Raw genomic sequence first — 25,914 nt, forward strand, 5'->3', positions numbered from 1 at the left:
AAGAGATTCAGGTCACAAACCTAGAGGAGTGAACAGCCACCATCGCCATCTTCATCCTTAGCTTTTAACCTCTTCACTGCAACTCCACTCCTTAAGATATCACCACCTCTAATCCTCTTCATTTATCACCATTTCCTCAACCATAATAACCTTTATCAACCTTCCTTTTACCATCAGACTCCTGTTCCAGCCTCATGTTTTTTTTGAATAGCAGTCCTCATCTTATCATTAGAACATGGAAATACTCATGGCAACCCTCACACCTTTGATTGTAGCAACTCCTTTAATATTCGATAGGTGCAGCCTTTCAACCTTTCTCACACCCATGATTTTGTAGCCTTCATTTTGCTTTGTAAAGCATGACTTTTATGTCACTTTATCATGTGTAGTTCTCATTTCAATTTTAATACTTGTAGTTACTTTGTAACTTTATTATGTATAGCCCACTTGTTCCTTTAGAGTTCATAATTTTTAGTCCACTCATTGTATAGTTCATTTAATATTTTAGTGTTCACATTATCTTATAGCATTTATTTTTTAATATCTCACTTGTCTTAACCCCCACATGAAATAAACTATTTCCAGCAGTAACTTCAATGATAATAAAAAAAATTCTACCTAAAGCTTCATGTTTACCCTTGGGTTACATTTGTTTAGATAAATTGCTCTTCATGGTAATATAACAGTGCGAACTTCATTATAATCATTTTTTTTTAACAAAGTAGTTGATGAATTCTATTTATATCTAATTTTTAGTTTTGAGAAAGAACTGTTATTTTTTTATGAGAGCACTTTGATCTGCATGTTTAATTTCTTAAGGAATAGAAGAAACTGATGATCGCATTGATGTTTTTAAGTATCATCTATTTTTATATTGCTCATATAAGTTTTGAGTAATAGATGTAAGAGCTTGCTTTATCTTGGATATACTTACTGTTTCAATACAGTTTCTGTACATATTCAGTTTAAAATATGTTCAGATAAATTCAAATGTCACGTTGTGCCATGTATACCTGTTTTTAGGAAAGAAGGAGATCAGATGACTACTCTATTCGATATTATCGACATGAGTACTGTCTGATTTCAAGGCGGGATTAGAAATATTATCATGTGTATATGATATCAGATGATTACTTTGGCATCATCTGATTTCATTGGAGTCCCCTTTATTGGGGTTTGTGGTTGGCATTGAAGTGTTTGATATTGTTTTTACTTTATTAGGCTATCCAGCGGCTGGTCTGGACTAATTAATGTTGTTTATCATTTTATGATTGCTATTCTTACAGATTGTGCACTCCTTAGTTGTAAATCATACTTTGCTAATACTTGATTTGTTTTTATAATAATTCCCCTAGGAGGCATGCCTTGCCTCTTTTGTGGAGCCTTTGAATCATTCGTTTGTGTGATGATGTTATCAGGGGAATCTTTGACTCATTTGATCTTTATTGATGTTATTAGGGAGTCATCTTTCTTGGCATTTTAAGTAATTAGCCTTTAGAAGGCCTGCTTGGTCTTATTTGTAGAATCCTCTCAATTAGTTGTCTTAGCCTTGCTTCCCCCTTTGCAGGGGCAATGATAAGATTACTTGGAGCCCATCTTTGTGTGTGTTTGGGAGACCCGCCCGGTCTCATTCTCTCGTTAGTCCTCCTCTCTGTGCATCGTCTGGTTTTGGGAGAACACCTTACTCGGCTTGGCAACATACCCCTATCCTTATGGGTATTGGGTTGCACATTTGTTGCAACCTATGGCTAGGTAGCTGTCCGGTCCGGCTGGGTGTTTTACCTTTGCCAAATATGCACAGGGTCTCTTTTTCCTTTTTACGTCATTTGTGTCTCGGAGACAAGCCTTGTCTCATGTAGAGAGTTTCCCCTTTAGGAGGCTTACCTAGCCTCATGATAGAGTGGCCTCTTCTTTTAGAGTGAGTCTTTGACTCGGTAGTGTTATTAGAGAGTCTCTGACTCATTTGTTCTCCCATCTTTAGTGTTTTTAGTTCGGAGTTTCTCCTTTAGAGTTGTCGTTATTTCATTTTGATTAGAGACTAACTCAGTCTTATTAGAGCTTTGCTTGCTTGGGATCCTGGATCGTTTTCTCTCTTCTTGGAGCGCTATCTTTCTTGTTGTGGTTCGTCTCTTTGAGGCGTTAGTTGCTTGTTCGGGGTTTCCCCTTTTGGATTTAGGGCTTTGCCCTAGTTTGTGGTTGTTCTTGCGTGTCCCCTTTAAGATTGAAAACATTTAAAGGTTTAGAGCATTGGAAAAGCTTTAAAATCCAAAAAACATTAGAAATTTAAAACTAAAAAACATTTGAAAACTTTAAAAATATCAAAAACATTTGAAAATATAAGAAAACCTTAAAAAATCTGAAGTGTTGAGTGTTTCTTTTAGAAGCGTAGTTTGAGAGTTCGCCATTCGAACTACGTTGGCTTGATCCTCTTCCACGAGGTACGTAGTGCAGCTTGGGATTTACATCCCAAGTCCAGCCAAACTTTTGTAAATAATATTTTAAACCTTCTTCAAAAACCTTTAAAACCTTGTTTTCAATAAGATCTTCCTCTAGAGTTAGGAGTTTGTCCTAGATAGAGAGTTTTAGAGTTAGGAGTTTGTCTTTGATGTGTTGTGTGGTTTGTTTGTGTTTGTGTTAGAGTTAGGGGTTTGTCCTAGAGTTATAGGAGCGCCTCCGTCCGGTCAGTTGGCGATTCACATCGCCGACTGATGACTAGGTCTAGGATGCGTTAGTGATCACATTGTTTTCCTTAGGACACACAGCCTAGTTACACATAGGTTGTAGGAACCATCTGCATTAGCCTAGGGCTAATCTGCATTTAGTTAGGGCATATAGGGTGTCCTAAAATCCACAATTCACTGGAATTTAAATAATCGTACAATAAACTTTAATAACTAGTCCGGTCTTTTAGATCGAGTCTAGGATAGAGGTCTAGGTGTCTTAGGCATCCTAGCTTAGAATAGGCGCGAAGAACTACGTTGCCTTGATTCTCGTGGACGCGGGGATACGTAGGCTTCTTTGGATGAATATCCAGACCATCCGAAGACTCGGGCTAATAATTTAGAGTCTTAGGATTTATTATGTTGTTATTATATGTTTTGATGTGTTTTCTTACTTTCTCGTACTGATCTTATACCTTTTGCTGTAGCTTGCATGTGTTTGCACATCAGAACTTAGACACCCATTAGGTTTGTCACTCATAACCTAGCTATGCTTAGGTGGCACATCTTTCATTTTATTTTATATGTGTTTATTATCTTTATCCTCAGGAAATGCATGCTTAGGTAGACGATTCTTGAGGATTGTTCCCCATTTCAGATGATTTTTACCCAAACTTCTTTAGAGTTAATAATAAATGGCATAAGAGACCAAGTGCTTGCACTCGGACGAATCGGGGGTGCTCTCAGACCTTCCCCATTCGTAACCAGGCACGAACCCATATATATTTCTGGTTATTCATTGCACAGAGGATTTGATTTTAGGGTTCCATGGCATATCCATGGATGGCGACTCTGAGTTTATTTCTGGTATGTCTTGGTTTCGAGCCTTGGCTCCGGATCGAGACATATCTCTTTCTTTTTATATCGCCACTCGTGCTATGCTATGAGGGTGGCATCCGTTTTGAGAGTTCCTTGGTAGAGCTCTCCTTCACACGTGGATGATCCAGAGAGGGTGCTAGGGACCCGTTCCCTCGCCGCCTATCTCGGATCGGGGTCCACAGGACGTTGCTAGCAAAACGGGATCCCGTGCTGAAAAAAAAAAGTACAGGATTTCCTATCATGACACGTGCGCATAAAACAAAAGGTGAGGCACATATCTTGACTACAAGAATCCCAAATCGATCGTCCCTAATTTATAGTTGCCTGCATTGGTTATGGGGGGGTGGCAACTAAAATAGCTAAGCCACTAATATTTTGGCCAAGGGATCGGTACCATGTAAAGGGATTTTGCAAGTCATTGTTTTGGGTGGAGGGCATCCCCCATGCTATATGTGCCTCCGCCCCTGGTCTCCACTTAGCCAGTCTTTACTTGTGGGAAGGGATCTCTTTTTAGAAGTGTTTTCCATTAAGAGGTGTAAAAGAAATTGAATAAAATCCGCACGGGTGTGGCTCTTTGGCTTAAAGTCCTGGGTATGCTCCCCGTTGATATTAGTTTGACCCCCAGGTTTACGAGTGATTGCTTGCTATGAGACCCGATCCCGCGAGAGGGGCGCGGCCCGCCTCCCTCTCTTCGTCTCTCGTACCCACGCGAATGGCTTGTGCTTTTTATTATTGATATAAGTCATCTTTTCCGTGAACTTGGGATCACAAAAGCAATCCAAATTTTATGCAAAAAAGAATGACAGAGTCGCCACCTAGATGAGAGATCTAGGACCCATAAGTAACCAGAAATCTAGATTCGTTACCTGATTACGAGAATGGAAGATATGGGGAGTTACCACCACATACACCACTCTTGCCCGATAATCCGTTCTTCAATTCCAAAAGTTAACTCTCTTGAATTTCTATTAAATGACTCATTTAACTCTATATTAATGTGTGAATTATGTAACGTCCATCCTAAAATCTAATTTCAATGTAATCCCTAATGTGTATCTTGATTTTCATAATTAGTTTGGATTCAATCTAAGTGAATGTTCTCCTAAAATTCTAATTTGTGGAAAATCCTATATATTTTAATTAATTAAATTGGTTAAAATTAACATACAAAATCCCACCATTTGTGGTGGGCCGACTCGTGCTCGGTATGTCATTCAAAGCATCCAAAGCTGACTACGTATCCAAGCCTCACTGGAATCAGAGTCGATCGTAGTTCGGTGCCTAAACTAAGTTACATGCTTAGACTGCTAAGACACCAATCTAAATTGGACTAACTGTTTCAACAGTTTAAGGGAATTCATTTAATTCAAGTTGAGTAGCTTTTATTATCGTAGGACTTCATCTAAGATGCTATATGGTCCTATCTAAGTGCAAGACGTTCTCTAAACCAATGCAGGTGAACCTACATCCTAGGTTAACTAGGCTTGTCCTATAGAGAGATGGGTTAACTAATGTAATTAGATCTATGGCACGGTTGCTATCCATAGCAAACGGCCGTGATGAGGCTGGACTTCTAACTCTAGGACACCCTAAAACCTAGAACACAACGTGACGTAAGTGTTCCTAATCAGCTCTAAAGGTTCCTACGATGGGAGACCGCAATCCAATAGTTCAAAATACATGGATTAAATTAATTCAATTTGTTGAAGTTAATGATTTTCAGTTCTTTAAAGTTTTCAACTCCTAAAATTTAAGGAATACCAATGGCTCTAATACCGGCAAGTTTCAGCCTTGAGTTGCATCCATGGAAGGGAATCGTGCTTTCCACCCTTACATAATTTAGCACGTAAATTGTAGTATGTTATTGCCTGGCATGTTTCTCAAGATTTTCGTGAACTGTTGACCACAGAGCCAATAACATACTATAATTTAAATGCTCAAATTATCAAGGGTTAATCACAATTAGGATACGATTTTGAACGCGATCTTGGCGGTTAAACTATCATAGTATAGCAAATTTACAAAGGAAATCAATGATTCCTAAAGTTTCTGTTTCGATGGTTTAAAAAATTGAATACATGATGGAAAGTTAGAATTTTCTGAAAATTTTTGTGATACTCTGAATTAATTTCAATTTTCTTAAGGATTTTTAAGTTTTCAGCCCAGATTGTAGATTTTCAAAGTAACCTATAGCAATTCTAATCCAATTAAGTTGAAAATTTTATAATAATATGATATGAATGAATATAGCTTACTGTGAAAATTTCATGGATTTTTATGTTGATTTGTTATTAATTTCAGATTTAATAAAATTGAGACCAGGTTGTTAGAATTACGTAGAAACTCTTAGCTAACAAATTCTGAATAAGTTGAAACTTTTATAATAGCATCATATGAATAAATTTAGCTTACTGTGAAAATTTCGTGGATTTTTATTACGATTTGCTACCAATTAAAAACCTCACAAAATCTAACTACTTTGAAGAAAACATTAAAAAGCATACATAATGGAATCCTAAAATTATGAAAAATTGAAAGAAGATCATATCAGTACCAATGTATTTTATTGCAAAATTTCATTAATTTTAGAACTTATTTGATATATTTCTCATTTTTTTTCTTGAAAACGATGTCTTTTAAGAGTTGTCTATTTTTTAAACTTGATTTTTGAAAAAATTATGACTTTGAAATATGTTCTCTAACATTATTCTGATGTGATGAACATGAGAAAATTATTATATTTTGAGAAAAACATCATCCTATGATAGCTACTTTTCACAATTTTCTAATATCTAACCCATTAATTCGAATTAAATCTCAAACTTCATTCAAATTCTACAAACCCTTAGGTCTAACGTCCGATCCGATCTGATAGTTCTTTTAGACTAACTAAATAGAACCATGTATTAAATTTTGAGACGAATCGGAGTAAAACACCTATGTAAAACATAATTATAAGTCAACCAATGCAATATTGAATTTAATACATATTTCTATTAAATATTAAAATTATGCAAAAGAAATATGGAAAAAAAAACAGAAAAATTCCAGAAAAATCTGAGAATGAAGCACCCACCTTTAGTGACGATTCGATCCGAAACTGAGAACACGAGAGTCCGAGAGAATTTGCCTTTCAAGAAGATTCAACCCAAGAATGAGTGAAAAGAGTCTTGGCCGAACAATGATTTTGCGCAAAAGGAGTATTCGACTACAATAGATTTGACCCCTGTGAATGTTACAGCGGCTTAAGATATTCTTCCCCAATGAAGTTTCGATTGGAGGGATGAAAACTTCACTTCAAAAGAAAAAGGATGATCGGCCAAGAGGGCAAGTGAAGAGGGAATTCGTAAGAGAGAGAGAGAGAGCCTTAGCTTTTCCAATCTTTTTCTCAATACAACCGAACTACCCCTTTTTATAAATCTTGAAAAACAAGTCTATTGATATTTCTGGTTTCTTGTAAAGAAGCCGAGGAAATTGCCGCATGTGTTTTCTTTTAGAAGGGATGAGAGAAGTTGTCCTTATCAGAGAGAGAGAGAGAGAGAGAGAGAGAGAGAGAGAGAGAGAGAGAGAGAGAGAGAGTGTGTGAGCGGCAATCCACGAATTGAGAAAATTCTCAAAAATCCTCAGCGACTCACTCTGCTAAGCTTTTCATAGATTTTTTTATATTATAGAATCCTTCTATAGTTGGGACTAAAGTAGAGCTTTCAACTATCGTTGATCCTTTATCCAATGGTTGGATGAGAACCTTCTTCCAAAAGAACTCATTTTAGGATAACTCCAAAGTGGCTTCAAAAGAGCAATTTGCACATGCTTCTAATTAGAAAAGGCCCAAGTGGGTCCCACATAAGATTTCATGTGAGAGAAAGCAGCCCCAAAAAGTAACCGAATGCTACTTGATAAACCATGGATAGCTTCCTTTTTGGGGTCAAATTCTTATTGCACAATCGGATCATGAAAAGAATCCACAAAATCATGTTCACTTTTAAATTAGGAATAAAGTCTTAGTTGGACTCAAAATGGAACGAAACTTTTTTTTTTATTGGAATCCAAATTCCACACTAGTCTACCCAATTGAAATTCCCAACAATGGTTTGCCGAAATTCCATGGAAACTCCCATTCCAAAAATTAATATGATGGACACCGTTCAAATGGGCTAAATGTCCACTTGAAATAATAAAAACTAAAATTTATAATAATGGGCCTCACTATTCTCAGATAATTTGCTACTTGGGGTGATCCAATCCATCCAATTGATAGGCAAAAAACAAATTGGTTGCCCCCCCCCCCCCCCCTCCCTTAAATCACTTCGATAGGATGATCCAGACCATCCAATTGATGGGGATGCGGCGTAAATGGTTTTTTGCATCCAAATTATGTCCATAGGATGATCTAAACCATCTAATTGACGATCCATGACTTGAATTGGTCGTGCTCCAAAAACCTCCTTCATAGGGTGATCATTAACTGTCCAATTGGAAGGCCGCATTGCCAATTTTGTTACACCCCTTAAATCAATTCCATGGGATGATTTGACCATCAAAAAAAATTTAAATTTAGTGGTGCTCCCCTTAACCAATTCCGCATGATGATCCAAACCTTCCGTTGATGGTCCACAATAAAATCAGTTGTGTCATGTAGATTATCCCTAAGGGACGATCCAAACTGCCAATTTGTTGAGCCACAAAGTCTTAAGTTGTTTCGCCAAAATCATTATGAATAAAATGATCTAAACCATTGATTAAGGGCTACAACGGATATCCGAAACATATATGGACCCCCAATGCAAAGCGATTTTATTTATAGGATCCAAATAAGTTCAAAACTCATGTTTCCCATTAAAAATAATGCATGGCACACTTGCTTGATCAAAATGTTCAATGCGGGCCCACCAAATGGGTCCAAATTCTCTCTTGTTTGGATTCTTGCGAAAATCCCTTCTCAACACTTGGTGGAAAAATGCAAGACATGACGGAAACAACTGAAAAGATTTAGAAAATGTAAGAGCTAGACGCGGAAAGGAAAGATATTAGAAAAGACCGATAGAAAAACACTAATTTTTTTATTAATTAAAGCGGAGCAGAATGAAGGTGCCTATACTTGCATCTCTAGGGAATAGTCCTACCCAAGAAATTGTTGTGGAGATTCCCTATGTAATAGAAAGAAAAAAAGAAAAAAATTCCATAGTGCCAGTATCAAAGTATCAAAATATTGTAGTGCCCATATCAGTCCCCTTTCCGGTATGAGTTACGTGAAAAACGAGAAAAACTAACCTCCTCACAGACAACCTTATACTCTCTGACTCAAAATCAAGTCCTACACGTGGCAAATATGTAGAAAGTATTTTTAACTGATTGCACGATCCTAACAGTTCTCCAGGCTCATGCGATGAATAGTTGAGATCTTAAACACGTGTTTCACGTTTCTGGTAAATAAAACAAATTGATAAATTTCGTTAAAAATAGAAAGGCAATGAATTTTTCACCCCCATGCGGTATGCACTCGCCCTACTGTAACGTGATTTGACGTCGAACAAGCGCAAAAGTTGCCCGCTATTCACGTTAAAATTGGGGCGAACGCGCAGTGCAGGGCGGGGGTGAAAAAATCAATCTCCCAAACAGAAAACTGAAAAAAAAGGGAAGTAATATATTCGGCCCATTTCTTCCCCGGGCCATCCCCTTTCTTGAATTTTTTGTTGCTTCTTCTGCAACTATTTTACTATTGCTGGTTTCGTCATAAGCTCCAACCCCTTTCCCTAGGGGTGGCCAGAACCGAACCAGAACCGAAGAACCGAACCGGAACCGAACTGTAAAAAAATATTTTTGGTCCGGTTCGGTTCCACTGATGAAGAACCGAAAAATTTCGGTTCGGTTCCGGGTCTAATGTTCTCGGTTCGGTTCCGGAACCGAAGAACCGAACTTTGAATATATATATATATATATATATATATATATATATATATATATATATATATATATATATAATATTTTTATATTCTATTATATATATATATTTAATAATATAAATTACTTATAATATTAATAAGTAATAGTTAATACTATTCTTATAATAAGAAAGTAACTTATATTATAACTTTAATTAAAAGTTTTTATAAATTATAATTAATAATTAATAATTAGCCATTAGAACCGAAGAACCGAACCGGACCGAACCGATTATTTTCGGTCCGGTTCGGTTCGGTCCTACTGTGTACTACGGTTCGGTTCGGTTCTTACGGTTCATGGAACCGAGAACCGAGAACCGAAAAAAAATGAACCGAGAACCGAGAACCGAACCGGTTGGCCACCCCTACCTTTCCCCTCTGTCTGAAACCCTAGGAGAGAGAAATAGAGCAAACATAACAAAAAAGCCCTAACCCTAATCCTAGATGAAGGGCCTCTTCAAGTCGAAGCCGAGGACTCCGGCCGAGCTAGTCCGGCTAACGCGAGAGCTTCTACTCTATGTTGATATCAATTCGAATTCCAAAGAGGCCAAGAGAGAAGAAAAGGTGAAAATTCTCTTTATTTGATTTAGGGTTTCCTTTTTAGTTTTTATTTACGTATGATCTTATCTTGATTCGAAATTCGGTATGTAAAAAATGCGGTTTTATTCGATTTTGGATCTCTATTGGATTGGAATTGGTGGAATTTTATAGATTTTGATGTTTTTTGTGATTTTTGTTGGGAATTAAAAACCAGGTGGAAAATTTTGGAAATGAAAATAATTTTTAATATTGCCTACTTTTTTTTTACCCATGAAAAAAAAATAACTTGAAGCAACCTTGTTCAATTTTTATTTAGAGGAACCTTCAATTTATGATGATATTCCTCTAAATTAACAATAATCATATTTTTCCACTCTAAATTTTGCAAAGAAAAAAATTTCCAGAGAAAAAATTTCATGAGTATTGTTTTTCGTGCAATCCAAACCAAGGTTGCCAGAGCGAGAATTGAAACGGGAATTGAAAGCGGGAATCGAAGGCTCCCAGGGAAGAATCCTGCTCAAGGTTACCAGAGCGGGAATCGAAAGCGGGAATCGAAAGCGGGAATCGAAGGCTCCTCGGAAGAATTGAATTCTGGTGTTTTGCTTCAGGTCTTGCATACGAGGTCGAAGACAATCACTGAAAAAACGCAAATATCCTGTTTTTGTTTTTCCATTTTCCAGTATAATTTTTTAACACCAGTGATAATTTTATTTTTTATCTTGTATTTGATATTGAAATGCTAAACTGAAAGGTACCCTTGCAAAAACCAGCTACTAGGGCGCCTTATTGGACCATCTGACCAAAGTGGATTTTAATGGCACAGAAAATTGTGAACTTAAAGGAATAATAAATGAACTTTGGTGAGATGATCCAATGTGAGTGTCCTTGTAGCTGGTTATTTTGCAATGGAGCCCTTCAGTTTAGCATTCTTGTTAAAGCAACTAGGGCCTAAGAAGACTTAATGGTACATGTTCAGAGGAAATATATGATTTTTAATTTTTTATTCTTTTCAAATAGTGAGGTTCAATTCAATTGCTTATAAGTAGTGAGGAGGTTCTAGCTCGAGGTTTATGGTATTTCGGTTAGGTTTCTTATGCTTATTTTTTTTTGTTGGAACATGGGGCTTATTTTTTATTTTTCTTGTTTCATTTCTGGGCTTAATTCTCCAATGTGCAATCACATTTATCTCTGTTTTATCAATTCAAAACTACACAATTTTTAAGCTGATGATCCTGCTCCCCATTTCTTGGCATAGTGTCCTAATTCCTAAATTTGGTTGTTTTTATAAGAGTTTTTCTAGAAGTTTTTTCCTGTTTTTTGCTAGAAGCTGTTTGCATAAGCATAAAGTGTCTTTGTGCAACTCGAGTAATAATCTCTCTCATGCCAAACAATGAACTAACATATAAAAATCATTGACCTGGGAAAAGCTTCTTTCTTGTTTTACTGATTAGCCCGTATATGTTCATAACATGACCTGTACACGACGTGATATGGGTATTTTTTTATTGTCATATTTTGTATTTTTCTGTATGTTTGACTCATTTTATAAGATATTGCTAGACAGTATGACCTCATCCACTCGTTAGAGGGATGAGTTTTGTTTTTGTGATGTTAATTTTGAATAATTATTGGACCGTATCCACTTGTGACCATTTTTCTTTCTGTTGTGTTGTAACCATCCTTCGCCTCTTAGAAAGCCCTACACTATTTTTTTCCTGGTTAAGAATGTGAGCTTAGTAGAATGGCTTAGTGTAAAAGACATGTTTTCACTTCTTCCAGGCTAATTTATGTTAAATTCCAGTTTAGATTTTTTCTTGTTGACATTTTCACTCTTCAACAGATGGCTGAATTAGGTAAACTCATTCGGGAGTTGAAGTCTATTCTTTATGGCAACAGTGAATCAGAGCCAGTTTCAGAAGCTTGTGCACAATTGACCCTAGAGTTTTTTAAAGAAAACACTCTACGTCTCCTAATTGTTTGTCTTCCCAAATTGAACTTGGAGGTAGATTTCCAACTATGTGTTAATAATTTCAGATTATACAACTGAGTTAAATGTTGAATCTAATATTCTTCTTTTTGGCTTATATATTTATTGTTTTAAATTTTGGGTGATTCATTAATTGATCAAATTCAAATATTTTCAATATCCATGCTTTCATTACAAAGTCTTTTATCGAGTTTAGATGAATTGGAATATTTTAATGGCATAATTCTTTGCTGTCTATGTAGTCTGCTGGCTCTTCTTTTTCATGATGAGGATCATGATCTCTTGTAGGCTCGTAAAGATGCAACTCAAGTTGTTGCCAATTTGCAAAGACAACAGGTTCATTCACGGTTGATTGCTTCTGATTACTTGGAAGCAAACAAAGATCTTATGGACCTCTTGATATCTGGGTGAGCTATTCATTGTAGAGCTTTGGAGATACGATCGTTGTTTTAAATTTCGGCGAAATTCCAGTCCGAAATTTCGGATTTCAGTTGGGTCCAAAATCTGACAATTTCGGATTTTGGCCATTTTGACCAAAATTTATTTCGGTCGAAATGTCCAAATTTTTTAAACAAATCAGTTTCAGTAGGGACCGAAACCGGAACCGAAATTTAAATCCATGGATACAATAGGCCTATATTTTGGGATGTTTCCTCTTGCCTTTTCTGTTAGTCTTTGGCTATGCTTGTTAGATGCTCACGTTTTAGTTGATTTTGATAGTATGATCCAAAATACAGAGCCTGTTATAGTCTGAAAACTTATTAATTGCTCATGAAGTCATGATTAAATTTCATGTTTTTTCTTTAATTTTCCAGGATTTTATGTTTTCTTATTGAGATATGTGATGCGTTTCTGAGAACATTAGGTTGGATTGTTAGGATTTTTTCTTTTTTAGCTGGTTACTCTTGACATTTACATGAAATCATATATATATATATGAGAGAACATTTCCTACACACTTGTGTAGGTAAGTTACCTACACACTACCTTAAAATACAGTGGGGGCCCACATTGTTTGGGTGATCCAAACAATTCATTTGAATGGTCCTCACATAGATAGGGTGTCCACAAAAAATCAGATCCATAGGATCATCCCAACCCTACGATTTGTGGAGGTAGAATTGACGTGTATAAACCTTCACAAATTAGTCCATTTTTTGCCTCCATTGTTTGAATGGTTAGGATGATCCTATGGATCTGATTTTTTGTGGACACCCTATCTATGTGAGGACCATTCAAATGAATGGTTTGGATCACCCAAACAATGTGGGCCCCCACTATATTTTAAGGTAGTGTGTAGGTAACTTACCTACACAAGTGTGTAGGAAATGTTCTCTCTCTCTCTCTCTCTCTCTCTCTCTCTCTCTCTATATATATATATATATATATATATATATATATATATATATATATGCACACACACACACACAAACTATATAGCAGAAGAGAAAGGGAGAGAATTATTTGAATTTCTTCCAAAATTCTAATAGAATTACACATCACTTTTTTTTGCTTTTATTCACAAAGGCCCCATTAAAGCCCCATATTTTCAATCCTACCCCTTTCACAATACCTATTTTACCCTTCTTTATGAATTTTTTATTATACATTTTGTCCACAAAGTCAACATGGTAGCGTTTTTTCTTTGCAAAATTACGGATTGGGTGCATATGTTACATAATACTACGGATTTTTGTGAACATCTTACATAATACTACGGATTCAGGACACCTTTAAAAATATTAACGAATTCCGGGCACCTTAAGAGGAACAACAATTATGGAGACCTCTATAGATTGGAGGGCTAGGATCAGCCTATGGAAATGATTTTACAGGCACAACCTATTTATGTTGTGTTCCATCACATGGATGGTTTGGATCAACCTATGATGCGGTCCGTACAGTTCTTTGTCGGCCCGTGCATCGCACGGGATTTTTTACTAGTGTGTGTGTGTGTGTGTGTGAGAATAGTGTTCCTGCGCAGCTGCAAAGATAGCTTATCTGAGCAACTGCTTCAAAGACTCATGTGGCCCACATTTTTGGGGTGATCCAAAGCATTCATTTGAGAGGCCCTTCCATGGATAGGGTTTTTACAAAAAATCAGCCCTATAGGATCTTCCTAACCCAATCAAAGGTGGAGGGGAAATGGACAGACACTGTTTCTGACCATTTTTTCCCTCCACAAACGGCAGGGTTAGGATGATCCTAAAGGGCTCATTTTTGGTACACACCCTATCCATGGAAGGGCCTTCCAAATGAATGCTTTGGATCACCCCAAAAATGTGGGGCCACATGAGTTTTTGAAGCAGCTGCTCAGATAAGCTATCTGAGCAGCAGTGCAGGAACACTTCTCTCTCTCTCTCTCTCTCTATATATATATATATATATATATATATATATATATATATATATATATATATATATGAGAAAAGAGTTCCTACACCCTAGTGTAGATAACTTATCTACACCATAAGCTTAAAATACAGTGGGGCCCGCATTGTTTGGGTGATCCAAAGCATTCATTTGATGGGCCCTCACATAGATAGGGTGTGCCCAAAAAATCAGCTCCATAGGATAATCCCAACCCTTCGATTTGTGGAGGTTAAAATGGACGCAAAAAATGGACAGATTTGTGAAGGTATTATACACGTCCATTTTAACCTCCACAAATCGTAGGGTTGGGATGATCCTATGGAGCTGATTTTTTGGGCGCACCCTATCTATGTGAGGGCCCATTAAATGAATGGTTTGCATCACTCAAACAATGTAGACCCCTATCTATGGAGTAGGTAAGTTATCTACTTGATCGATTAGATACACAACCTATATATACAGCAAAGTGTTCCTGCGCTTGAGTGAAATAAAGTCATGTGGACCCACTATTTTTGGGGTGATCCAAAGCATTGATTTGGAAGGACCTTCCATAGATAGGGTGTGTACCAAAAATCAGATCCATAGGATCATCTTGACCCATCCAAAAGTGGAGGGAAAAATGGACAGACAATGTTTGTCCACAAATCTGCCCATTTTCCCCTCCACTTTTGGATGGGTCAGGATGATCCTATGGATCTGATTTTATGTGGACACCCTCCACAAATCTGCCAATTGTCCACAAATGAATGCTTTGGATCACCCCAAAAATGTGGGTCTACCCTGTTTTTTGCACTCGAGCGCAAATAAGCTTAGATGTGCTCGAGTGTAGGAACAATAAGCCCATATATATATATAGGAAAATGATTTCAGCTCTCCAATGTTTTGATAAGCATGCGCTCCCATGTTTGTCGTGTAGTATTTAAAGGGCTGTCAGAGGGATATTACGGTTCAAAAAGCTCTTAAATCCCTTTAAACACTGCATGACAAACATGGGAGCGCGCATCTTTTACAAAACATTGGAGTGCTGAAATCATTTCCCTATATATATATATATATATATATATATATATATATATATATATATATATATATATATATATATATATAGAGAGAGAGAGAGAGAGAGAAAGAGACATATATTTCTCATTTGTTGCTCTTGATGTACATTGTATGACTTCTTTTGTTTAGTTATGAAGACATGGACATAGCATTACATTGCGGTGTCATGCTGAGGGAGTGCATACGTCATCAGAGTATAGCAAGGTATGGTTTATTAGTTGGTTTCTTATTATTTTACTTGAAAACATTTAGCAGCGGACAATTGATTTTTTATTTTATTTTTGAAAGGGGACCATTTGATAATTAAGTTAGAGAAAATTCTTAAAGTATGAAAGATAAATAACGCCTGTCTCCAATAGCTCAAGCTTTTGGAGAAGTTGGTAAGTTATCATGGTATCAGAGCCAAAGGCCTCGAGTTCAAACCTCTCGGATAGCAAAAATCCACAAGCTTTGGTCGGCCCGATGTGGGACCACATGTGCCACGTGTTTGCCAAGTGGGCCACACGTGCGGGGGAGTGTTAAAGAATAAAAGATAAATAACCCGTTTCTCCAATAGCTTAAGCTTTTGGAGAAGTTGGTAAGTTATCAAAAATAAATTGAAAAAACTGCAGTTGAAATGACCCCATAATAACGAAGAAAATAGCATACAAATTAGAAGTCTAACTAAGAGAGCTACTGCAAAAGATGTGTGAAACGACCAATTACTCCCAAAGCTTAAGCTGTTAGAGTTGGCGCTATTGAATCATTTATACGTCAACACTCCCCCTCACGTGTTGCCCCCTTTTTGGTTGGCCGTACACATTGATTTTTAATATCAAGGAGTTGTTGGGTTTTGAACCCAGGACCTCCCGTGAGGCAATGGCTCTGATATCATGTGACACAACCAATTACTCCAAAAGCCCAAGCTGTTAGAGTTGGTGTCATTTAATCATTTATACTTCAACAAGATGAAAATAATTCTCAAAACAAAGACCCACTGAAATAGCTATCTCTTTCTCATTTCACATTTATTTTTTACTGTGGTTCTTGCTTTCGTTTCACGTTTCGCTTCCCGAATTCCTTTCCCAACTTGGTAACTATTTTTATGATATGTCATTGTTCTGGTTTCAATGTCATGGGCTTTTAGGTCTTTTTGAGGTTTTCATGTCAAATGCCTGGTGAACTGATTCCTTTGCTGTCCAAATTACATGGTTACTAAAATACTAATTGGTATTGTTAGAAGATGTATATGCCTAAGGGTAGTTTTGTCATTGTACTTCTCTCTCTTTCTCTCTCTCTCACACACACACACATACATATACTAGTATTCCGGACCCATGCTATGCATGGGTGTAAAATAATAGGCCTGCATTACATCAAAACAGGAGTAAAATGGTGGGCGCTGTTCTTTTTTTGGGGCAGCCATTGGTAGGCCATACCCAACAAATAGGGCCCGCTGAATGATCCCCAATCCTTTGATTAGAAGAGTCTTCATTGTCGAGCTGTCCTATGTGAGTGCCATAGATCAAGAGGTTGGATTATCCAATTGGCATCTTCTCAGGGCCTACTTGTGTGAAAGATCCAAACTTTTTGTTTTTCGAGGCAGCCCCAAAAAGGAAGCAGGGCCTAATTGCCTGAATGATCCAAACTGTTCATTTTTGTGGGCTGCCGTTGGTAGACCGTACCCAACAAATAGGGCCCATTGAATGATACCTAAATATGCTTGGCGTTTTATCAGTACAGGTGCATAAAGAAATTGATAGCATATGGCCGAAACAGAAAATAAATCAATCAGGCACTAAAAATTGTCTGGTCAAGACAATTTTGGGTCTATGGGTAATCGAAAGTGAAGCCCACTTGATGCATAGTCCTTGATAATTGGACTTCCACATGTCCAGTACATAGGAGATGCACCATTGTATGGTGCAAACCTTGGATGAATCAGTCACAACACTCATGTATGCACACAAACATATATACATGTACTGACATACATAGAAACACAAAGATGCATTCATACAAACATAATCAAACGAAAGGAGATAAACAGAGCATATGGGATGTAAGATATATACCCACTCCAAAATTAAAACCTGTCACCCTTAAAGAATAAAAGGAAACACAAAGTTTTATTCTTTGAGTCACATACCTTTGTGAAGGAAAAATATTCAAAGTTGGCAGTCTAAATCCCAGGCTCTCCTCAGAGACACAAATTTACGCAAGCAATAAAAGAACGTATTTGTGGGATCATACAACAAAGAAGAAAATAAAGTTTATAGTAGCACCGTTTGTGAAGAGCTAAGTTATTCTGTAAAATGGGCAAATCCACCCAAGTATGGCATTGAAAGACTTGGGGCAAAGAAAAATCTGGGTAGCGAGAATGCCTATCTTCTTCCTCTGTCCAAACTGGGACTGCCCATTTTGATAAGAACCTAGGGAATGGCAAAAAAGTAACAAAATAATCTTTGGTCTTTTGCTGTCTTTTTTGGTACTTTTCTTATATGTTGGACGTAAGCCTAAGAAAAGGTTGCTTCCTTCGTGAAAAGCCCCAAAAACTGTCATGTGAAACATAGCATTAGAAAAAGATTCTCTTAATACACATACAAAGTGAGGTTGGGAAAGAGGGAAAGAAATAGGGCAAGAGGCAGCACATAGAGAGAGAGAGAGAGAGAGAGAGAGAGAGAGAGAGAGAGATCAGCGTCTTTTTTGTTTGGAAACGGGAGAGAGGCATAAATTGAGGACGTTACCAATATTTTTGGGAGAGGTCAGTTTTTTGTGGGAAGTTGAAATCGGAAATTGCCATTTTGATGGCAAAAGCTCGTGTTTGCAGGGCTTTGGTTTTAAAATTCAAAACCGATTTTGTAGATAAATCCTAAAATAAAGCGGCAATTTCTATTTAGGGGAACTTAATAGTAGCTACCAATTTCGTTTTGGCGGGAATTTAATTTTCTAAAGCGGCAAACCCAAATTCGTAGCGGCAACCCCAAATTCATAGGGGAAAAACTTTTCCTAAAAGAAAAATTCTTGGAAAAAAGACGAATGACAACAGAAAAAACATGCTTAGTATATATTATAGATAGATAGATATGCATTAGTGAGGGGGAGCTAGTCTCCTATCACTTTTCCTCTCATTCTCTTCCCTCCTTTTCCTCTCTCAACATGGTATCAGAGCCCTAGGGTTTTGATCCCCCAGGGACCATCATTGTTCCCCTCCTTCTTCCGTGTTCCCTCCTCCACTCCACCTTAAACCCTAACTGGCCTAACCCAAAACCCTCAACCTCCACCCTTCCTGGCCCCTCACCCTTCCTATTTTTCCAACACTCCCTACCTCCCTCGACCCTCTCGCCACTCTCGCCCACCACACCTCTCCCTGGCCGTCCCACACCCCTCGTCCCAGCTCCTCTCCTCCACTCTTGACCTCCCGCACCTCTCTCGACCTCCCGCACATCCCTCGCCCCTCACCCTCCCTGCCACCCTCGACCTCCCTCACCTCTCTCCTCACCCCACGACCTCGCCACTCACCTCCCTTTCCCTCCCACTCGCCTCTCTCCCCTCACCCCACCACCTCACCACTCACCTCCCTTCTCCCTCCCTCCCACTCACCTCCCTCCTCCTCAACCCTCTCTTTTCCATTTCTCCTCGACCCTAACCCTTCACCGACCCTCTCTTTTAACCCTAAACTCTATTCTCACCCCTACCCCTCACCGAACGTCCCTCTCTTCTCCTAACCCTCCATTGACCCTTTCTTCTCATCCTAGCCTCTAACCCTCTAACGCTCCACCTTCTAACCCTAAATCCTAATCATCGACCGACCCTCCCTTCTCATCCAATCCTCCTCTCTAATCCCTCGTTTTCAACTACTTCCCTAGAAATCCCTTTGTTCATTTCTTTTCTTAAACCCCTCTTCTTCATGGTCTAAATCATCTTTGACCTACCTCTTCTTCTTGTTCCGCGGCTCCGATTCCCTCTGATCGTTCCTCTCATACCTTCATCTAGTAGTACTATGTTTACTTATCCTATGTATATGCTTCAAAGTCGCGGTATGGTGTCTGTGCCCATCTATTGATCCTTTTCTCTTCATTCTCTATCTTTGCTTGTTCTTTTACTGTCGGTGTGGTTGAGAGTTTCCCTCTCTTTCTGTTCTCATGGATCCTCCTATCAGCCCGACTTCTACTGTCAACCTGACTCCTCCACCGTCGGCTCCCTCTTATAGTACTTCTGTGGAGGCTTCTTTATCACAGATGACCTCAGTCAAACTTGACGGGTCCAACTACCTTAATTAGCGTATGGTAGTTGAGGCCTACCTCTTGGCCCAAGGTAAGGTTGATTTCATTAAGTGTGATCCTCCCTCTTCTATGGATCCCTCTTATGCTCGTTGGCGGCAGGATGATGCCCTGATACGCACTCTCCTCTAGAGCATAATGGAGTCGCATGTTGCTGGCATGATGATGTGCCTTAAGACTTCTAAGGACATCTAGCGCATGTAGCTGTTCTTTATTCTGGGGTTGATAATCTCACTCGTATTTGCGATATCTATTCTGAGTGGATGAGCCTCCAGCATGGGGATACACCTCTAGCTGCCTTCTACAGTCAATATGTTTCACTCTGTCAGCAGCTGGACGTCTTTATGCCCTTCACAGTTGATCTAGCAGTAAGCTCCGTGTTATTCGCTTCCTTGATGGCCCTCTTCGAAAACAGGTAGTTGGCTAGCTTTGGCTCCATTCCTTCCCTCACTGAGGTCTTTTCTCGTGCCCAACAGTGTATGCCGAGCATTGGGTCTAGTGGCTCTTCTGTTTACAGTTTTTCTCTTACCGCTTATCTTGGTGGCGATTGGTCTGGCAGTGGCCGTGGTAGCATTGGCCGTGGTAGGGACCGACATGGCCGTGGTGGTGGCCATGACTATGGATGTGGCCGTGGTGCTGGTGGACATGGACGCCCTTATTTCACTCATTGTCAGGCAAAGGGGCATCTGCGACAGTAGAGCCGACCACAGAGCTCTGTCCAACCCGGAGCTTTGTCTTACATCTGGAGCTTTGTTCGACCTGTTCTGTGCATATCACCTCTATCAGTCTTCTTGATGTCTCTTTATCCTCCTCCGTCGGCTCAGCAACACATGATGACTCTCTCTTGGTCTCCCGAGCCAACTATTGTGAGCTTCTGCATCTGCGGCAGCAGAGCCGACCACAGAGCCAACCACCGGCTGCGACTTTTGCCCAGCCAGGTAGTTTACCTGCCTCTCTCTTTACTATTACCAGCTCCTCTGTTATTGATTATGGGGCCTCGAACCACATGACTGTAACTCTGCTTCCCTTAGTTCATTTAAGCCCTTTCACTCTGCTTCCAATACCATTACTCTCACCAATGGGACCACTGCTCCCATTTCTAGAGCTGGTGTTATTTCTCCCCATTCTGGACTTTCCTTATCCTCAGTTCTTTATGTTCCTAAGTTTCCTTTTACTTTACTTTTTGTTAGCCAAATTACTAAAACTCTTAACTGTTTTGTCTCATTTGTTTCTTCTTATTGTATCTTTCATGATCTCTTGATAGGGAAGACAATTGGTTCGAGTTGTTAGGTGGATGGTCTCTATCGCCTTGATTGTGGTCCCTCACGTGTCATTTCTTATACTTCTGTCGACGCCTATCAGTTAGATTGTTGCCTCGGTCATCCCTCCATTAAGCGACTTCAGCAGACGTCTATTGTTTCTAGCCTAGTTGAGTCACTTAAGTGTGAGTCCAGTGAACTGGGAAAGTACCATCGTGTGTCTTTTCCATCTAGAGTTGTTAGTTGGGTCTCGAGTCCTTTTGATTTGGTATATTTGGATGTACGGGGTCCTTCACAGACCATGTCTCTTTTTGGTCTGTGACTTCAAGATGGACAAAGGTAGAAAGAAAAAGAAAATTGAAAATCCCTTCTCTTTTTTTCTTTGTTTGACCAAAAACATTTCAGCTTTGCAATTGCGTTTATAATTTTATCTTTTTCCTTGTTTTTCCAGAGGATGAACAGTTTGAGGCAGATAAAGCTCAAGTGGTAAGGGAAATTGCAGCGTTAGAACCCATAGAGCTGAGATAAAGCTGAAGTAGTCAAAGAGATCACAGCTTTGGAACTCAGAGATCACTTACGAGGTCAGAGTCAACTGGATCCGTAATCTCATCTTAATTAAATTGTAAATTAGAAGGTATAAATCTGAGTTGTACCAGTACAGAGATCGATGGCTTTTCCACGACGAAGAATGTCTTAAACAAGCCATCAGTTTAATTGTGTTTATTTCATTATCTAAATGTTTTGTTTCCTTTTCATTTGCGTATTATGTTTTGAGGCTGGTTTTGCAATATTAAGTCATGTACGGTGGAGATTTTTGTGGGTCCCACTTCCTCCTTTACGAGATCGAATCCTAACCGTAAGTCTGCCCAAAAGCTGTTATGACACTTTGATGGGATGATTTTTGGCCATTCATCCATAAAGCTTCATGGGTTCCTCTAAGAGAGGCCTAGGGATCAATGAGTTTTCTCAAATTATTCTATATTTTTAGAAAATTACCTACTTTCAGAAAAGAAAAAGGATTTTCCGGGAACATGCACGATCCATATATGCTAAAGACCAAATAGTGTGCTACCTATGTGAAATTCCCAAATTTTGAAGACAACAATTTTCAAAATAGCTGACATAAAACTTTACGATCGTATTGTGTTTTACAGCCCTACGAAATCAGTCTTACAATCGTAAAAACCTTTTTTTCTTGCAAAATTCCATCATATAGATCTCATCTCACGAAATTTCAGTTCTGCAATTTTTTTGTTGTTTTTTGAGATTTGATTGTTTTCTTTAGCCTACAAAATGATTCAAAATCATTAATTTTCACCTATATTTGAAACTTATATAAAGAGCTCTCCAAGCATTAGACAACAAAAAATCTCACTTCTTTTGAGATTCCCAAAATAGAGGGGCTGAAGATCCACAAGCTCTACAGTTTTTCTCAACCTACGAGCTTGGAAGAGATGAACTGAAGAGTATAACTCCCCCCTTTTAACCTTCATTTCTAGAGGCATTTTTCTTTCGACTTCATAGATAGTTTATTTAGTTTCCTAATTTTCAATGTAATTTAGTTTTAGCTTTCAGTCTGTTAATTGTTAGATTTCCATCTCTGTAATCTTTAATTCATGCAGCTAGTTTTGGATTTATAGCTTAGAAGTAGGAAATTCTTATTTCAAATTCATTTCTTAAATTTCAATCTTTTCAAAAGTTTGCTTACATCTATGAATCTTCGAGCTTCAATTCATATAGCTAGTTTTGGATTTATAGCTTAGATCTAGGAATTTTTTATTTGAAATTCATTTCTTAAGTTTCATTCTTTTCAAAATTTAGCTTACTTCTAAGAATCTGAGATTTGAATTCTCATTTTCAATATCTTGATCTAGCTTTTCCATAACTAGTTTTCTATTTAATTTCGAAGTTTTTTGAGTAATTTATGTCGGTGAAATTTAGTTTGTTGGTTCTTCTTAGTTTACAAATTAGATCAAAGTTACTTGTCAATTTCTCAATTAATATTTCATTTCAACATGAAGAGATAGATCAATTGATTTTTATTTTTATTTTCATTTTCGTAGGGCATGCATTTAAGAGATCACATTCATATAAATTTCCACAAATTTTTATTCTATAATGTAATGCAGTTTAGATTTGGGAATCAGAGTTTCAGTTCTGAATAAAACGGAGCTCTATGAAATTCAGATTCTGTGACTGTAATCTTTAGACAATCGATCTTAAATGGTTTATGATTGCATTGTCTAAAAATTAGAATTCTGACTATAAAAAAATAGAGTATGTGGGATTTTTGTTTTTATGATTATAATTATAAGAAAATTCCATTATAAAACTCTATTTTTTTATAGTTGACTACATATGATAATGAGTTTTTGATCCCTCCATAAAAAAATAAGTCAATATGGAGAATTTATATGATGGGTGGCCGTGAAAACACGTGAAGTCTAAACAAGTAGGTACGGCCCACTTTTTTTGATGATCCAGACCGTTCATCTGTTTGGGCACAATTTAAATAGGTTGTGCCCTAGATATCAGTTCCATAGGATAATCCTAACCGTCCGATCTGAACTGATCTGAATATGGAGATTTCCAAAAATCATTTATGGAATCTTCTACAGATCGGAGGGTTAGGATCATCCTATGGAACTATTTTTGGGGCACAACCTATTTATGTTGTTCCCAAACAGATGAACGGTTTGGATAATCAAATAAAGTGGGCTGTACCTACTTTTTTTAGACTTCACGTGTTTTCACGGCCACCCATCATATAAATTCTCGTCAATATGATCATAAAGCCTTTTAAATTAATATTTTTTTTGAGTTTACATTTTTATGATATGCTTGATATGAAAATTGAATGTTTTATAGTTTTCCGATAGTTTTAATCTTTGCATTCCACTTTGGTTAGCATATATTTATTTTTCTTCTCTGCATTGTGTAGATTAAACAAATAAAATGGACTTTTAATGAGAAAATCGCAAAATTAAAGTAGAGAACAATTTTCTAACGGCTACTATTCACTTCCTTGATCTGGGCCCACAACTAACCTTTTGGGTGGGCCTCTTGGGCCTACTCTCCAAATAGGTTTGGGCCTTGCTCTTGGACAAAACGCTGGCCCATCTTTTTTGTTTCTAGAGAATAGCAATTCCTCCTCTAATTTCATTGGAGTGGAATCCAAGTCGGGATTTCTTGCCTATCGGGAATCAGATTCCGAATCAGTGGGGAGTCTGATGGTGTCGATGATTGAGGTTAATACACACAGGTTGGAGCTCTTATCCCCCTTGGAGAATTTATCCCATGAGAATGATCAATGTGATGGTTCTCCATCGCTCCCTTCGAGGCAAGTGACTCGGTGTTGGCTTGTTGTGATGAAGATTGTTCTCATAACCCAGAACCCAGAACCCAGACTGGAATTGTGTTGTCATTGAAGTATGTTAGACCGAAAATCGGTAACAGGTACAGCAATGACGTAAGAGCTGAGCTGGACGACCCGAGGAGCTGAGTCCTAAGGGACCGGAGTGAAGGAGTTGAGTTCGGCGGGATTGAAATGAAGTGGCTGTGTTCTGCACAGAAGCAAACGAGGTCAGAAGACCGACTCGGGTGTTACTCCGGACAGGCCCTTCGACACTCAAGTCAGTATATGAGCAGGAGTGCAGAGGTAGTTTAAGAGTTTTCGGAGAGGAAATGCATTACCCATTGGTTTGAGCTTTGAACCTCTTTTTATAGAGGAAAACCTGGTGAGGTGTCCTGAACAGGTGTCCAGGACAGGTGTCCCGGACAGGTGGCCGCCTGTGATAGGTTTGAGTTCACCTACTTTAGGACAGGTGGAGGCCTGCGATAGGCTTGAGTTCACCTACTTCAGGACAGGTGGAGGCCTGTGATAGGCTTGAGTTCACCTACTTCAGGACAGATGGAGGCCTGTGATAGGCTTGAGTTCACCTACTTTAGGACAGGTGGAGGCCTGTGATAGGCTTGAGTTTTTACACCCCATCAGTAGCCCCCCAGTTCTCTAGGTCATTGTAGTGACTTGGGGAAGTGTGGTGAATTACACTCCTGAATGGGCGGAGTCTGTCCGGACATTCGCCAGTCTGGCCTGGAAATGAGTCCGGAAATCTGCTGAAAATGAGTCCGGAAATGAGTCCGGAAAGTTGCTCAAAATGAGTCCGGAATATTGCTGGAAATGAGTCCGGAAATCTGCTGAAAATGAGTCCGGAAATGAGTCCGGAAAGTTGCTCAAAATGAGTCCGGAAATGTGTCTGTCCGGCCTGAAATGAGTCCGGAAATCAGTCCGAAGATGAGCCAGTCCGGCTTGGGCCGGACTGAATTTTGTCGTTTAGCAGAACGCGTCATATCCAGTCCGGCTTGGGCCGGACTGACTTTTGTCGTTTAGCGAATGCGTCATATCCAGTCCGGCTTGGGCCGGACTGACTTTTGTCGTTTAGCGAACGCATCATATCCAGTCCGGCTTGGGCCGGACTGATGTACGAGTAATTGACGGATGTCCTTTGTTCCTTAGAGACACGCGCGTATTCACTTACGCCTTCGCCTTGATGTGTGCGTCCGTCATAAATGAAAGATACGTGGCACCATTCAAATGCCCTCGAAATGTGTGCCCTTCATTAAATGCACAGTGCCTCTGGTAAAACTTAAAAAATGAGGTTTTTACCTTTCATTTTCACTTTTTACTTCTCCTTCTCCTTCTTCTCTGTCAGTTCGGCTTTCGCAGTGCGTGGTTGGAAGCGTGCACGGATTAGGAGCTCCCTATTCTGCCCGGTATTCTTCTTGTGCCTCTCATCTTTCTACCTTCATGTCTAGTAGTTCTAGTTCTGAGTTCAGCTCGGAGTCATCTTTCAGTAGCTCCGAGTCTAGTCCGGTAATGGCAAGTCCCAATGTTAGAGTAGAAATTGTAGATAGCGATAGCGAGGTGAATAAGGAGGAGGTGATTCTTGATCT

At 38.6% G+C, this 25,914-nt stretch overlaps 1 protein-coding gene across 1 annotated transcript; it reads left to right on the forward strand.

Annotated features, from left to right (window-relative positions):
* Positions 1-9,076: 9,076 nt before the first annotated feature.
* Positions 9,077-16,576, forward strand: LOC143869871 (putative MO25-like protein At5g47540). The gene is made up of 6 exons (XM_077376430.1): positions 9,077-9,286; positions 9,851-10,045; positions 11,862-12,023; positions 12,297-12,415; positions 15,570-15,644; positions 16,567-16,576. The coding sequence occupies exons 2-6, from the start codon at positions 9,926-9,928 to the stop codon at positions 16,574-16,576; spliced, it is 486 nt and encodes a 161-aa protein (XP_077232545.1). The 5' UTR covers positions 9,077-9,286; positions 9,851-9,925.
* Positions 16,577-25,914: the final 9,338 nt, after the last annotated feature.

Source organism: Tasmannia lanceolata, unplaced genomic scaffold (assembly GCF_043159265.1).
Source record: "Tasmannia lanceolata isolate RefF3 unplaced genomic scaffold, GAP_Taslan_0.1 ptg000003l, whole genome shotgun sequence".
In the NCBI taxonomy this organism is placed as follows: Eukaryota; Viridiplantae; Streptophyta; class Magnoliopsida; order Canellales; family Winteraceae; genus Tasmannia; species Tasmannia lanceolata.

Coding starts and splice junctions, on each gene's coding strand:
- LOC143869871 (XM_077376430.1), top strand. CDS start 9,926: ATGAAGGGCCTCTTCAAGTCGAAGCCGAGGACTCCGGCCGAGCTAGTC. Junction 10,046..11,861: donor AGGCCAAGAGAGAAGAAAAG/GTGAAAATTCTC, acceptor ACTCTTCAACAG/ATGGCTGAATTAGGTAAACT. Junction 12,024..12,296: donor TTCCCAAATTGAACTTGGAG/GTAGATTTCCAA, acceptor GATCTCTTGTAG/GCTCGTAAAGATGCAACTCA.